General features: G+C 36.1%; 1 protein-coding gene across 7 annotated transcripts in view; it reads right to left on the bottom strand.

Moving 5' to 3' along the window:
- Positions 1-15904, bottom strand: part of CNTN5 (contactin 5) — a 721166-nt gene that overhangs the window by 287608 nt on the left and 417654 nt on the right. For all 7 annotated transcript variants that reach the window (XM_076328246.1, XM_076328247.1, XM_076328249.1 and 4 more), the window contains one exon: positions 3243-3461. In XM_076328246.1, coding sequence (XP_076184361.1) covers positions 3243-3461 — 219 coding nt within the window. The remainder of the gene's footprint in view (positions 1-3242; positions 3462-15904) is intronic.

The following is a 15904-nucleotide window of genomic DNA, read 5'->3' on the forward strand; positions in this document are numbered from 1 at the left end:
TTCTTGTTGCTTGAAAATGCTTTCTCTGTTCTGTGGCCTGAAACAAACTTATCAGTTCTAAACTTAGTTTATACTATCTAAACTGCATGCCACATTAATCAATATTGCCCAATACTTTTTAGCAATGAAAAAATTTTTAGTAGTTTGTGTCTTTAATTCAGACTGGTAAGTGCTGAATCTAGCAGATGGTGTGGAATCAGGAATTCTCATTCGATAAAAATTAGATTCAGATCTTGCACATCTTGAGGTTGATTGATTCAAACACTTTCAGTTGTGAACTGGACCCTGTTCTTTATTTTCTTCTAAAAGATATCAAACCAAAGATGGAAGGATAAAAAGAGTCTTTATTCAAGGTTAAGTTCAATTACCTTTACTGCAGCATTTCCAAAAGTTTTTGGAACAGTAAGAAAGTATAAGAGTGTGCAGTTTTATGATTCTTCAAGAGTATTTCATGAATAATTCACACTTTCTATGCACATTCTTTAGTCATGACTGTACACATTGATACATAGCTTGAAGAGAAGGACTGTATTGCCTTATCTGCATGTTTACGCTAAGTAATTCCATATAGTTTAAATTCATCAGTGAGCTACAGCATAGTTCTTTTAATTTGAGATATCAGGAAACATATGCTGAATTGAAAGTGCAAATTAAATGGCATAAAGTCAGTATAGGAGGACCTTTATTAGAAGTCATATCAGGCCTCTGAGCATGTCTGCTGGGAAATCAATTGAGAAGTCGCTTGAGAACCTGTACACTTGTGCAGCTAATAAAACTATTTTTTTTTTTCTTATGGCAAACCTGGCTCCTGAGTGTATGCCATATATTAGATGTTTGGATTATGCAAGTTCTCAATCGTAATAACATAAAATATGTTTCCCCCCCTCTTATTAATGTCCTCTCACTTGTAGCAGTGGTCACTCATAACCACACATGAGCACAGGGTGCTGTAGCATTTTCTCATTTAGGAGGCCCTCTCCAATAAACATGAGCACTTAACTCTATCACTTATCACCTACCGGTTGTAGGAAGATAGCTAAAATATCTTTCCTTCAAGAGCTCTAAAAAATGAAAAAAATCCTTGAGGCCAAATCAAAATCAAGAAATTTGCTAATTTAGGTAAGTGGAATGCCAGATGACTGAGATAGTGAACTTATTTCTGGTTTCTAAATATCAAAGATATTACTTCAAACATAAAGTTATTAACAGAACTGAGAGAGGTTTAGAAAATAAGTTGCATTCAGCTGCCATAGCAGATCTGTTCTTGCCCTCTTGGACGATGCAGATTATCCTACCTGGTCTCCTGCCACAGGGTCCTCAATCCTGCCACACCAGAAGTATGCTGGTCTTTTCTAAGTCCTGTTTCATACCTGTGCTTGTGCCATGCAGGTTCTTCAGATAATCAAGGGCTTTTAAAATATTACTCAGGTGCTTCAGATTTACCTGTTTCTACAACTGTCTACGCAGCTGGATGTGCAAAGACCTGTAAGTGGTGGAGTAATTCTCCTAGGACTCTTTTATGCAGTCCTTTGAAGAAAGAGTTGAAGTCCCTCACTTGAGTCAAGTGCTCTGTTCATTGGGGCTTATGAGTTATGGCCCTTTTTACACTTCATCTCCATTCAGTTGTTCTTCACTTCCTGCTGCAAAATAGAAGAAGCTCAACTGCTGAGTTGGAATGTGGCACCTATGTTTTGAGAAGACTCATGATTGCTGACCTATATCAGGTATGATCTCAGCATACCTCCTGGAAATGCCAAGGATTTAGGTGGTGGAACCCTGAGGATCCCCATCCCATATCCCATTTTCTTAGAATGAGATGGGCATAAAATTTTCTCAGCCCTCTCAAAGTAGGGATTTAAGCATAACAGTCAAACTTCACATCAAATTTAAACATCGTAAGCTGCCTTTTTTCCAGCTGTTTTTTTTCCAAGAAAACACGATGGAAAAATCAGGGTCAATCAGGGAGGAGATGCTTTATAGTTCCAGCTTGTACGATATTATTCATAAAGTCTGTATTCTTTTGTCTTGCGGCTACCAATTTCTTCTCCTTCAGTCTCTAGACATTCATGCTGTTGAAGACCAGGATAATACACTCTGGTTCTAATCCTGAACTTTGATTTTCACCTGCCCATATCAGGTTGGCTGGGAGGAGTTATCAGTGTCTGGTGCATGGGTAATAACCGAGTTTAGTCTAGCCACCGCTTACAAAGAATATTGCAGAGGAAGGACAAATGTAGAAACGTGCTCCAGTTCCAGAAATGCCATCAAACAGAATTTCTCTGCTTGCATGATTCAAATTGTTTGTGTTCTAGATCAACCTTAATTCAGGGAACATATTTATGCTTGTATATAAGCCATTTCCGTTCACAAGAACACATACAGACACCGTTAGTTTTCAGTACATGCGAAGTACTTTCTAGGGGAAAAAAAAATACTTCACTGAGAGGAGCAGTAATCCTGTAATCACAATCATTATACTGCATGAATGTTGTTGAACTGTGAGGTATTAATCATGATTCTTTGCTCTGTTATTTCCTTAGACTATTATGTTTAAATATCCTCTTAACCTCTTCCTCCCTCCCTCTCCTTCCTTCCTCCTTTTCTTTCTATTTTTCTTTCTACCTTTCTTTGAATGTAATTCAGATAGATATTATTACTAAAGAAATGGTATCAGAAATGTGGCTCCTTTAAATGTAACCAAATATGAGAAAATGTGTATTGTTACTTTGAATTATTGCATCTAAAGGTAAATGACACCATATCACACTGGTATGTCTATCCATGCATGCACATGTGTGCATGCATGACAGGGTTGACTACACAGAGTAGGTAATGTAGAGAAAAAGTAGTTTTATAAGACTTACTATTCATGTTTAATTTACATTACTATCATTCATGATTAAATTAGAAAAACTCCAAAGAGAAAAAATATATATAAAAGAGGGACTGACATTTTGCTACTAGATGAAATTGTGCTGTAATGGAATTTCAAACCACTAGTTTGCTATTTTCATGTAGCAAAAACTATATAATACTATTCTGCATAGGAATCTTTAAGAAAGAATGTTTTAACTGGTGACTTTAAGGCTAATCTGAAGAACCTAAAGGGAAAGAGGCCCGTTTCTACTTTGTGATGTTTAATAAAATTCAAAATTTTGTCTGAGAAATACTGAAGTAAGCTGATAAAAATGTACTGCTTTTGAAAAATGTTTCAAAGATTCAGAGAGGGAAACTAGACTTACCATCATGTTTGAAGGCCTCTGAAAAGTGATAGAGGTTTGTTGGCGAGTGATGATGTTGTGCAGCTCCTCTCCAGCCTGGTGAAGATACACTTCCTAATGAAGGACTGCTTAATCGTGGTCTGTTCTTTGAATTAAATGAGGTTAAAGATGAACTGCCAGATTTGATTCTTAGGATAGCAGCATATGAAGTGGGGAGACCGGGAACAGCTTCTGAATATTCTGAAAAAAAACCCAAGAAGTGAACACTGAATAAAGATAAAATCTATCACTTTTCAAAAGAATATTTAGTAATGCAGTAGAAAAATAGAAAATTTTTATCTGTAAAAGGAGTGTTAGAGACTCCACGAGGGACTCAATTTCTAGACAGAACTGGGTAGCAGCATAGAGCTCTAAGACAGAAAATTCCCCTGAAGTTTCAACACAATATAAAAATCAGGTGGTTATTAAATTTCTTACTTCAGATAATATGCGTTTTCAGTATTTTAAATTCTACTTCTATGACCCTAAGTCACTAGTAGAAAAGTGTCTGCCAAGCCACCATCTTTCCTTCACAGCCTTACATTACTTTGTATATGCAGTGCAGAAACACTGGCTGAAGCTAAATGTGCTCCTCATTTCAACACTACTCTGCAAATCAAGTGGGCTAGCTAAAAAGCCCAAGAGATCATATATGCACACATATTTCTCCCAAAAACATGCACATGCCAAAGTCACCTCCTTTTCTGTCTCTGCAACTTCTCTTTTTTTCCTTTTCTGCCTGTACCTAAAATTTCAGTGTCTACAAATAAAGAATAGTGCCCAAGATTTTTGGTCTTCACATTGGCATAATGTGAACAACGAAAAACTATGAGTGTTCAAAAGCTTTGAACTGCAGCACACTCAACTGAAATAAAATCTCTTTAAAATACGAGGTCATGGCCTTGCTGGAGAGCTTTTGGAAAAATATTCGAAGCATAAATATAATTTGGACTATTTTATATTTCAAATTCTTTAAAATTAGAGAAATATGCATTTTATTTTATGAAGATTGTGACAGAGAACGCTTAGAATCTTACAGGTTTTGGAAAAGGTCATTTCAGTACAGTATTTATTGTCTCTGTTCAGCTGTTAAAAATGCACCTCTTCTACCTTTTAGAAGAAGGTGGAATTTGGCAAAAGCAGATGACCAGTATTTTAAAATTACCATTTTCATCTATGCAAACTCTAAATATACAGATTATTTGATGATGTCGTGTCTTATTTAAAATTTGGATTTAAATATAAGTTTTGACAATCAGATGGGAAAGGCACAAATAAGGAGAACTCTGTTTTAAGTTGGTTTTCATCCTGGTCTCACAAACGTTCTACGTTATAATGTGCATCATGCTGTTTTGTATATCATAAACCTAACATCATCTTTCCTGGCCCACAAAGGCAGGGGAAATAGAACATCATGGTGATAAATTAAAATGTAGTATGAAAAGATATCTTATAGGACCTCTTCAAACATTATTATTGGAATATAAATGTGATTTCACAAAAAATATCTTTGATTGTCTTTCAATACATTCCTTCAACATTTTGCAATATTGATATTTTTTAGTTCTTTTAAAGTAAAATTTTTCCATAGGGGGAAAGTGAAGTAAAATCTTTCCAATTCCAGGGGAATATTGAAAAAATCTTTAAAAATTCATATTAAAATCTATCCCCATTAAAATAACTTATTTTCATTCTGATTTTCCTGAGGTCAGAATCTCAAGGTCATTGAGGTTTCTTGAAGAAATTTTTATATTTTTGACTTATTTTGGTCTCACCAAATGCTAATTTATCTTATGAACAAAAATATTTTTGGCTTTACAAATATAAATTATTTCAGATAAATGAGCTGCAGTAGAAATGTCCATGGTTAAACTTATCACATTAAATGCTTAATGCAGAATGGACATCTTCTTCATGAGCAGAGAAGGAAGACATTCCCTGGGGAATATGGATACAGGAAAGGGATAAGACTCTCTCTAACACAGTCTACATCAGAGGATAGAAATGCTTGGTGGTGAACGTAGCAGTCCTGGTGGCAGGAGAGCTAATTAGTTGGGCACTGTGGAGCTCCTCAGATCCTCACAGCTCAGATCCTCTGATATCCCCAGGGTTGCTGATACCCTCCATGGAAATGCTGGAGGAAATCTGGAAATGGGCAGGTTGGGACACAGTCCTGTTTTTCTCACATGGAGCTGGGATGCGACCAGATTGTATCTGGCAAGAAGGATGCAAAGCACCATGCAAAGGGCTCTTGTTTTGAAAAGGCACCACATGTTCTTCTGCTTCTAACCCAAGGTGAATAAATGATCTGTAATCTACATGAGATGGACAAGGAAGCAGAAAGAAAATGCTAAATTAAAAAGTGTGGTGTCACAGAACTATTCCTGTGTATATTTTTATACATAAGTAAACTATTATATAATTCTAACAGTGATACATACTCTCTTTTACAGGATCCATTTCTACAGCTTTTAAAAAAAAAGTGGAAACAGAGGTGATTACTGTTGGGAAGACATTCCTCCGGTGTGCACACAGACATAGAAGAAATACACACTGGAAGGAATTTTACTTTATAATAAAAAAAAATGCAGACCTGCCTTTGGTCCAAACTTTACAACACAGCATAATAAACCTTAATAAGATTTCCAAAGGAAACATGATTGCAATCACATATATAATGAATGTACTGTTCCTTGAGTATTTTCTGCAGATACAGGCACTTTTCTATTTTCAGCATGGTATTTTAGCTCTATGCTATTTGCCCTATGTCAAAGGACATGGATTTGGGAAAACTTTATGTCAGTACTTTTTCAGCAAATGATAAATACTTTGTGTGACTGAAATACGGTATTATTAGGCTGTTAAATGTACTATATGCCATACATATATCAGTAGTAAAACTCTCATGTCTGAAGACCTTTTAAACTATGTAGTCCATTTGTTGACAGAAGAAGATAGTTCCTTAGATGATGTTCTGAGTATATCAGCTATTCTAGCTTGAGAAGATTCAAATAATTATTCTTATGTAATTTCATTAGGAAAATTATGAAACAGTCTTCTTTGATGGGTAGACAGAAAGGCTTCCTGTGCAAGCTAGAGAGTCTGAGCTGTTTATTGCTGCTTTTGCAAAGAAATGGAGACTAGCAATCAGAAATTAAATACTAATACTGATAATTCTGATTCTTAGATAGACCATTTAATATAGCTTCTATGTTCCTATTACCCTGCATTGTCAGCTTGGAAAGTGGGTGGAGCAAGCACACAACTCTGCATGTTTCTACATAAACATACTATATTATAATTCTTCCTTTTGTTTTCAATATTAAATTTTTCAGTTCAGTGACACACTGAGAACAAAATGCAGCCAGGCCCCTGCTCCTCTAGCGAGTCTGCCACTTTGCTTTCCTCCTTGCTGTGTCTCTCATTCTCTGCCATCTCCACCTGCTTCCATAAAAGTCTCTCAGACGATCTTGCTCACAGGAGAGGAACGTCCTTCTACTGGGTTCTGTTGGATCTATCACCCAGCAAACAAGTTAAGACAAATAAGTAGCCTTCCTCCCTGCTGCCCAGGCACACAAGAGAAACAAAGAGTAGTACGCATATATAAAGTTATAAACAAACACATCAAAAATTTTCTCCTCCATTACACTTAATTCATTTACCACCAGGCCAAATTGCAGATTTTACACACATGGGAGAGCAAAATAACCATTAATCCTTTCAAAATTGTACTATGAAATACTTTTTCTTTTTACTCCTTTTAATTGGAAGGGCATGCCAACTTATGAGACGAGGCATACTACAGTTCCTAGTAAGCTTGAGGTAACAAGTACTCCTGATCTAATTAGTTTGGGCTCAGACTTTATGTCATTAGGGTGAGTGCCTGGAACAGCTTCCAGGCAGAGGAACGCATCTGGAGGGGAAGGAGGTTTGAGGAGTTGCAGGAGCCAGACAAACGTGGAAGGCTAAGCAGTCAGTGGGACTGGATAAAGGAGAAAGTACAATAGCGAGACTCGCTCCAGGCTGCCTAAGTTTTGCCAACATATCATGTTGATAGACAAAAGTAAATAGAAGCCATACTGAAATCTCCAGTGGTATGCAGTCTCTCTTTCTGCGGAAGTTTGATTCAAAGTGCAGTTTTTGCTAATGTAATATTTCTCATTTTTAGGCTATGACTCTCCTGTTTCTTTGCATACATAACACAATAAGCTACTCCACTAAATAGGATTCAACAACCCTGAAATAGTTTTGACAACTTCTTTTTGCTGAAATAGTTTGTGTAGGCAGCTTGATGAAATGAATTTGTTCTGTGCTGCCTCATCAAGTCAAGAAGTCTGTAATTCTTTTCCCACTTAAAAAGAAAAAAATATTTTAAAATTCTTTGCTATCTAGTTGAATGGGGAACACTTGTTCCATAGTGGTAAATCCAGGGTTTGAAAGAACAAAAGAATCAACATGATTTCAGATGGCATGAATGTAAAGTACCATGGGAAGAAAGAGAAGGAAAGGATACAAAAGTCACTCTACGTGGTGAAAAGGTCCTGCAGTAATGGCAGTATTACGCAAGCTGGTTTCTGACCTTTCATGGTATAATTGTTTTGTTTGGCTGGGATTAGTGATCAATCTGAAATTTCACCCTGACTCTGTTTGCTCTGTCATGCTCATGGGGATGCTCTATCTGAGTAAAGTTTCTCTTGTAAGACATAACTGGAAATAGTTAATAAATTTTACATAAGCAAATATTTCTTGTTTTGTTCACTGAAAGCCTGTAGCCTGTGATCATTACTGACAACTAGAGCAGAAATCATGCTCACCTGAAAACAAAACCTACTTCCTAATCCGCACATTCACCTCCAGAGATTTAGACTTCTGAACTGCCTAGTTGCAGTGGCTTAATTAGAATATATTTTTATTGGAGTACTATTTACAATAAAATTATTCCTTTAATTTGGTTTGGATCAGACTTCTGAGACTTGGGAGAATAAATTTATTTTCCATTATTTAAGTACATAGTTAAACTGCTGGAGAGTAGATGTTACTCTCTAATGTGTTTTTTAGCTTTACTGGTCTACCCTTAAAATCCTTGAGAAATTCCATCAAAACCTATGGGTAGCTCTCAACACTCTGCTGCATTTGAGCTGCACAGTGAAATTATATTTTCCCTAACCTCATTCTTAGGAATAACTTAAGTATTTGGGATGAAACATCCAAAGGTTTTTCAGCTTCAAGCAGACACAGATAAGGAATATATAGGCCCAAATGGTAAAGATATTAAGCAACCAGAAACCAGACTCAATAAAATCAGTAGCTTGGATTAGCCTTCATAGTTCTTTGCACCAGAACTACCAGATTTATAGTCATTTTAACAACAGTATGACAGTTTTAAGATAGACTATATTTTTTTATTCCAAGTACACGTTTTCTTAAATGTGATTTCCAACAGCAAGCTGTGATTTGAATTAGTTTTGGTAACTTTTTAATGAATCTGTGTCAACTCATTAAATTATTCATATATCTTTTATTATTTCCAGCACATGCTGCTCTTCAGCCTTTCTTTGGTCAGATTGAACACAATGAGGTAAAACAGCGCCACAGGTAATAGAGAAACTGCCTTCTACTGATTACGGAGGTTTTTTTCTTTTAGAAAAAGCAAAAATATGAATTTCAAGATCATTTGAAAGAAATTTACTCCTATAATTTGTCATAGCTATGTCAGGTTAAATTTGCCTTCATTTCATGTGTATTGTGGGAGAACTAAGCTGACTCTGAGAGAAAGGGGATCTTTTCACACAGGATGGCATATGCTTATACACGTTCCTTAGGTACAGTCCATGGGTACAAATATAAACCACAAATACTATCCTGTTATATTTTATCTGACAGATTTGTTTCAAAAGGCACAACATATGTCAACATAGCTCCAACAATGGTACTATGTAATTTGATCAAAATACATTCTTTTTTCAAACAGAGAAAGATGACAAGGCAAATCCACTGAATCTATCCCCGAACCTTCTTTGAAAATTGTAGTGTTTGAAATCTGTGAAGAGTAAAGGATTCTGACTCTTGGAGTCATGTTTTGTTTTCCTTCATTCCTTTTTTTTAAGTGACTCCTGGTCAGTTACTAACTCATTGACATTTCTCAACTATCTAATTAAAATGTAGTCTATCTTATAATACTTGCAAATGTGACCTTCATTTGTATATTTTTGCTAGCTAGCATGTTTAATCAAATGTCACTAAGAACGCTAAACCATTTTTTTCATTGTAACTTTTAATTACATTTTTTCAGTGGAAGTGTTCCATCTTCTAAGTTTATGAAATATGTGCCTTTGTTCTGTAAACTGGATTGTATCACTGTTGCTCCTCAATTTTTTAAACAGAAATATATTTTCTGTCTTATTCTGTGCACGCACATCGGTTTCCTTTTAGACTGCTCGATGACATATTGCTTGTCAATAACCTGAGAGAGAGATGCAAGAATAGTAGGAAACTCTGTTGATAAGGTGTCCATCCAGGGGATCTCCTTATGAGAACCAGGATTACTACTAAAACACAGCAAAATGTCAATAAATCATGTTTTCCTGATGAAATGAGATTAACTGTAACAAAAAAAACCCAACAGAACAAAATAAAGAAAAAAGTAGAAGCCAGCAGATTTTCTCAAGAACTGTTTAGTGCATCTGATCCTCCTCTGCACACTTCCCACTGTGTGTGGTTTAGTTTACATGCCAGAGATTTCATTTTAAAGATGCTATTATATCCCAATTATTACTCAAAACAACAGGCAATGCAACAACATACGCAGACAATCATCAAAACCAAACCAAAACAAACAAAAAGACTGAAACCTTCACCAGGAACCTCATTTTAAACATCTGGAATCTGGATGTCTACGTGTGAGCTAGTGAGGCTGGATTCACTTTACAGGTAGTGAAGAGGAAGAGGAGCATGGCATGTGATGTGATGGACATGCTCAGTAAATGGCTACTATTTGCCACAGGCTTTAAAAGGTAAGTAAGGGGAGTAGCCGAGATGTCAACATTTCAACTTGTTCAGATGTCCATTGGCTTAGTCCTCTCATCATAAATCAGTCAAGCTTCATTTGTGTCTTTTCTGCTCAAAATGTCCAGTTGTTCTGCGGAGGAGTGAAGCTCCAGAGATTTGAATTGTTTTCCAAAGCAGCAGTGGGGGCTGATTTAGAAGCTGGAAGTTCTCAAGGAAGATATGGCTGGTGGTCTTCATCAACCTTTTTCACCACAGATTTGATAGTACGGGAGAGGGAGAAAGTTAATCTATTTAAGGTGGTCTTTCCTTGGGGAAAAAAAATTTTTGCCAGGACTTTGGCCAAAATAAGTAAACCTTCAATCCAAAAATTGTTCTGTTGAACTTTTCAGTAGTCCAGTGTTCAAAGGAAGATACGCAGTAATTTAATTTGAAAATACAAAATAACCTCTTACTTTATAGAATTTGCTTTTCTCTTAGAAATCTGGTCATACAAGGCAGCAAATTTGAGAACATAGAATACTATGGACAGATATGGGAAAAAAAATTAGGGATATATTTTGTTTTCCTTTAAAGTAGCAAAGGGAAAGTGCTATGAAGACTTAAAGCATTGACTGAAAGATAGTAAAGAATATTTTCAGCGGCTATTAGCAAATGAATCAGCATCTTTGGAATATTATACTGTTAGAGCTAATTTAAATGTCATGAATTTTTATAAGGAATTATTTTGAATAATATAAAGATGCTTTTGTAGAGTTAGTCATTGTTTCCCTTCCTACTGAAAAAAAATCTATTTTCCATCTTACTTCCACTTCATACTCATAATGCAGCAAATAGATGACTCAATATACGCCCAATTATTCCCACTTTGCATCCAACATATAACATCCACCAGATCAAGCAAAATATACTTTAAAATAGAACACCTTCAGCTACAGAATGCTTACAACTGCAGTAACAAAAATAATAAAAGAAATAATATATTCAAATTATGGAAGAACATTCATCCAAAATAAAGTAATTTTAAACTGAGAAAAGTGCTTTGAGATTATTGTCATATTTTTTCTATCAAAACACTTAATATTTTCTCTTTCAAAACATGCTAATATAATATACAGGTTACAACTAGTTAGGGTGTATTTCTGCCATAGCATAGGCTTCAAACACAGTGATTATGTTCAGTAAGTGCTTTGCACCTTTTTCAAATTCACTGAAGTCGTGTAATGAAAAGTGCTTTTCAGATGTAAAAACCATAAAACTCCTCTTTGAAAACTCTTCTCATGAACTTGTTGAAGGAAAATTTAACTCCAAATAATATCAACAAAACTTTATAATTTAGCATATTCCATCTAGCTCAATATTTATTACTTCTGTTTTGTGCACTCTTTAAGACCGGATGTGTCTGACACTTTACCAATGCATGGAATTTTTCTGCCTGTTTGTCTAATAAAAAGGAGTTTTAGGCCAGCTTTGTTTGAAAAATAACATTTAGAGCAGACAGTGTAGATAGCTGAGGGCACCACTACTCTCATGCCACCCAAGAAAGAGAATGTAGAAATTAGCTGCTTCTACATATCTTGTGATCTTTGGCCTGAAGGAGTAGTGCTACTTACTAGGTGTAATTTCTAGGCATAAATGAAGAAGTGCCCTAAGACTCCTACGTGGGTTTTGTTTGTCAATTTTTAGATATACTTCATTGTCCTACTTCTTCAGGTACTTTTCATACAATATTTTTCAGCTCAAACACGACACGTATTCTCTAGCAGGAAAGTATGGAGCGTTACTAATGTGAGATCCATAGATTAACCTACACTGCATGCTTTTAATTGAAATCTTAACTTATTTTCCCTGTGGCTGATGATCATCAGAGTGAGCTGTCAATTCTGAATGTGAAGGGAGAACCAAGTACCAAAGGTTAACTATTTGAGCACAAATCAATTAAAGTAATTAGGTGGATAGAAAACCTTATTTCTAGCCCTTCCTTCCTACAACGATATGCATATCAATGTTAGGTGGACGATAATAGATCAATCCACAGCAAAGGAGAAATTTGTAATTGACATTGTTAATATGAAATGCATGATTAAATTATTAATACCATCATGAAAACTGAAGCAGTCAAAATCTTAATAACCAGTGTGCGAAGGAAACTACCTGCTGATTTTCTTGTCAATGGAAATGTGTTTACATTTGTAAAACCATGGTTTTTTAAGAGATCAAATGGCTACTTGGCCAGAAAAACATAATCTAGGATGTTGCTCACTTTTCAGAAAGGTTTTGAAACACATCCTGAACTAACTTGAAAATACTGGTTTGTCTGCTGCTGCTCAAACACAAGCTCTAGTACTGCCTTAAAACTACCAGATGTTGCTTTCAAAAGCCACATTTGTGCTTTCTCCGATGTCCTTCAAACAAGGAATTAGCTTCCCAAAAACATCTTTATTGCTATCTTATCGTATTCCCTCAAAACTACACCTGAAAAATTGCTTTTTTGGTGATGCCATTGCATCCAGGCCAGCTGGATAGCTGGTGTGAGAGTTGTTACTGCTTCACATTTTCTCGTGTGCTCATCAGACTTCTTCTTTGGTCTGTTTTACACAGTAAGCTTGCTAGCAAGGAGTATGTCTCTTTGCTTGCACTTTTTCCTGTCAGTAAAATAGGTCCCCCTGCAACCATGGATCATATCCCAGCAGAAGCAGCACTGACTCCAGACTAGTGTCCTATGGTGTCACTGGGGCAGTGACTGGGCTGAAATGGGGCCCTGGGCTGTGGGCAGGGTGGGAGAAAACCACAGGGTCGCTCAAGCCTAGCAGAGCCCTCAGGGCCCTGACAGCAGACTCCCTTCCCGGCAAGGAGTGCCTCACACCCTGCAGAGACCTCAGCAAGGACCTGCTGTGGAGTGGTTTAGTTGCTGTGGGTCGGCACAGGGCTATGTTAAGGGACACAGAGCCAGAGCAGGGACAGGGACTGATACAGGGACATGGCACGAGAGGCTTGGGACTAAGGGGGGAGGAATTCAGACCGCCCATGAGGAGTCCTGCCAGGCTGGGGGGAGGATCGGGGAGCTGGGTCCAAGCCTGACCAATGACTCATGTGGTTTATATGTTATAAACAGAAGCACAATTCAGCCTATGATCTTTACCATTAAAATGAAGATTTACTAACAAAATACTGAAAACAAAAAAAGTTACTAGAGTATATGTATATGAATGAAACGTGTGTTCGTCTGGAAAGAAAGGAGGCTACTGCTTCAGACTCACATCACCAAGCAGAGCTTTCCTCAAGGCACAAGCACACTTCACTATTCAAACAGCTTCCCTGTCTTCAAACCTATGTGGATGGAAGAAACTAAAAGTTAAAAGAAATTGGACACTTATTTAAATGAAACTGCTGGAAATAATTTTAAGAGCATATTATTACTTTTTATACATAGTAACAAGTGTAGACATCTTTTCATCTTTGGATGAGAAAATCTGTGGCATTTTTATCAAAGTATGGAAGTACCATGAACAATAAAGTCGTAAGGGTTTCCTGAAGTAATGAAAGATGAATATAGCTTTCTGAGAAGAGACCATGTATTAATAAGACAGAAAAACTAGAATTTGACAGGTTTAGGTAATCTACAAATTAAGATTAATGTGGAGAGGTAACAGCTGTACAGTGTGTAACTTGTTTAATTAATTTTGCAAAATTTCTTACTATTATAAGGGAATGTCCACAGTTTGGAAGCTGTGCAATTAAACAGAAATAAAATTAACATTCAATGCAATGAGTACAAGAGCAAGAAATTCTAACAGTGCTTAATGAAAATAATAAAATAATCCACTAAAAGTTTGTCAATTAACATTTAGTTTTTGAGAAGGATCGATTTTACTTTGACATAGAAATTTGTGCATAAGCTTTTGATTAGCACAGAGATATTTATGATTCACAACTAAAGTAAAGCTTCCTTTAAATTGCAAAGTTAATTAAAGGTTACCTAGGATAATGTAAGTTTTTCTGTTCCCTGTGATACACATTCTTACATATTATCCCAGTTATGTGTATTTATGTGTCCAGTGGAAGCAGTCTTTCATCCCCTTTAAAATATCTATCTCCTGGTTCAAAACATTTATTTATTTTTGAGGCAGCTAATGTATTCTTCCCTACCCTTGGGTCCTTCCCTAGTTCTCTGTGGTTTGCTTTAGTGTTTGCTAAATATTTTACAGTGCACTCTCCACCTTGGCTTGCATCTTTGAGACCTTTGTGTGGCTTAGTCTTCCCTTAGGAATCCTATAAATTAATCACTGGATGCATTGTCAGTGTAAACAGCTGTTGCTAGCAATTAAACAATCCTTACACAAACACAGTGAAATTCATTCTGGTGCTCTGGACAAATACACTGGCAAAGCACTTCTTAAGCATTTTTGAGTATTTAAAATGGCACATAGGTCTGCAGACTGTTAAGGAGGGTAAGATTTTGTGTTGCTTCTGAAGTGTTTTCAAAAATAAAAAGCAAATTAAAAACCCCACCTTATTATGATGGACATTATTCCACTGTCCTCCTGCATGGAAACTACAGTTCTATGAAAAGATACATACTGAAGCTTGTCTCTTGTCTTCTTTGTCTGAGATGTACTAATAGAGGTGAACACACAAACCTTTCAAAACATCCAAAATTCTTCCAGTCTTTGCAATGAAATAAATTAGAGTGCACTGTGCAGGAATTTGTATTCACATAGGATAAATCCATAACAGACAGCATCTGCACACTATTTTTCTAAATTGGAAATAGCTTTGTTGTACTAAACCCTTAATATTCCACGGCCTTTTCAGGTGATTCTTAATTCTTCTCTATGTTCATAGAGGTTGTTTTTAACCACAGGATCTGGTGGATGCTTGTGTGCATTTCCAACTATAAGCCTATTCTGGTGGTGAGCCTGGCACCCTCAATGAAATATTTGCAAATTCAAAGGAAAGCCATCAAAGGGATGCAGCCATTGAGACAGACTAGCAGTTCCTTGAAGGACACAGAATTGAACTGTTCATACAGTCCTTTACAATGGAAAAAAGAGAAGCTGTACAGCTGATCTCCAACAGAGTGCAAATTATTTAAAAATAATAATAGGAATACTGAGATAATTCCCCAACACAACTGTTTTGTTACCCAGACAAAGCAAAAAGTGCAGTTTAATAAGGAGCTACCTAGTGGTTTACTAAACTTTAGAAACATGATGATTTTAATTTTCAAGTTCAGCAATAGATTTTATGGCTTTGGGGCAAAAAAATCAAATTACCAAAGTTTATCTCACTTAGAACTTCAGCAAACTAGTCCTAAATAGTGCTTCCATCAAATGCTTGTAGAAGTTAGTCTGAAAAGACCTAACTTTGGCAAAAGAATGCCATATAGAGGTGAAAAAAAGGACTTTTAAGTTATGACAAGATGAAATATTAAGGCAATATTTATGGTTCTGTTTGCATGCAGAGAGATAACATTTGAAGTTTGATTAATTACTACAGGTAAGAAAGTGCAGAAGATTGACTATAAACTCAATATTTTAAAATATTTGATAAGATTTTAAAAGGAATATAGATGTCCAGGATTTAGTCCCATTGTCAAAGAATTATTTAAGCACACAGAGTCTCATCTTATAGTGCTG

The sequence above is a fragment of the Aptenodytes patagonicus genome, chromosome 1, assembly GCF_965638725.1.
Source record: "Aptenodytes patagonicus chromosome 1, bAptPat1.pri.cur, whole genome shotgun sequence".
NCBI lineage: Eukaryota > Metazoa > Chordata > Aves > Sphenisciformes > Spheniscidae > Aptenodytes > Aptenodytes patagonicus.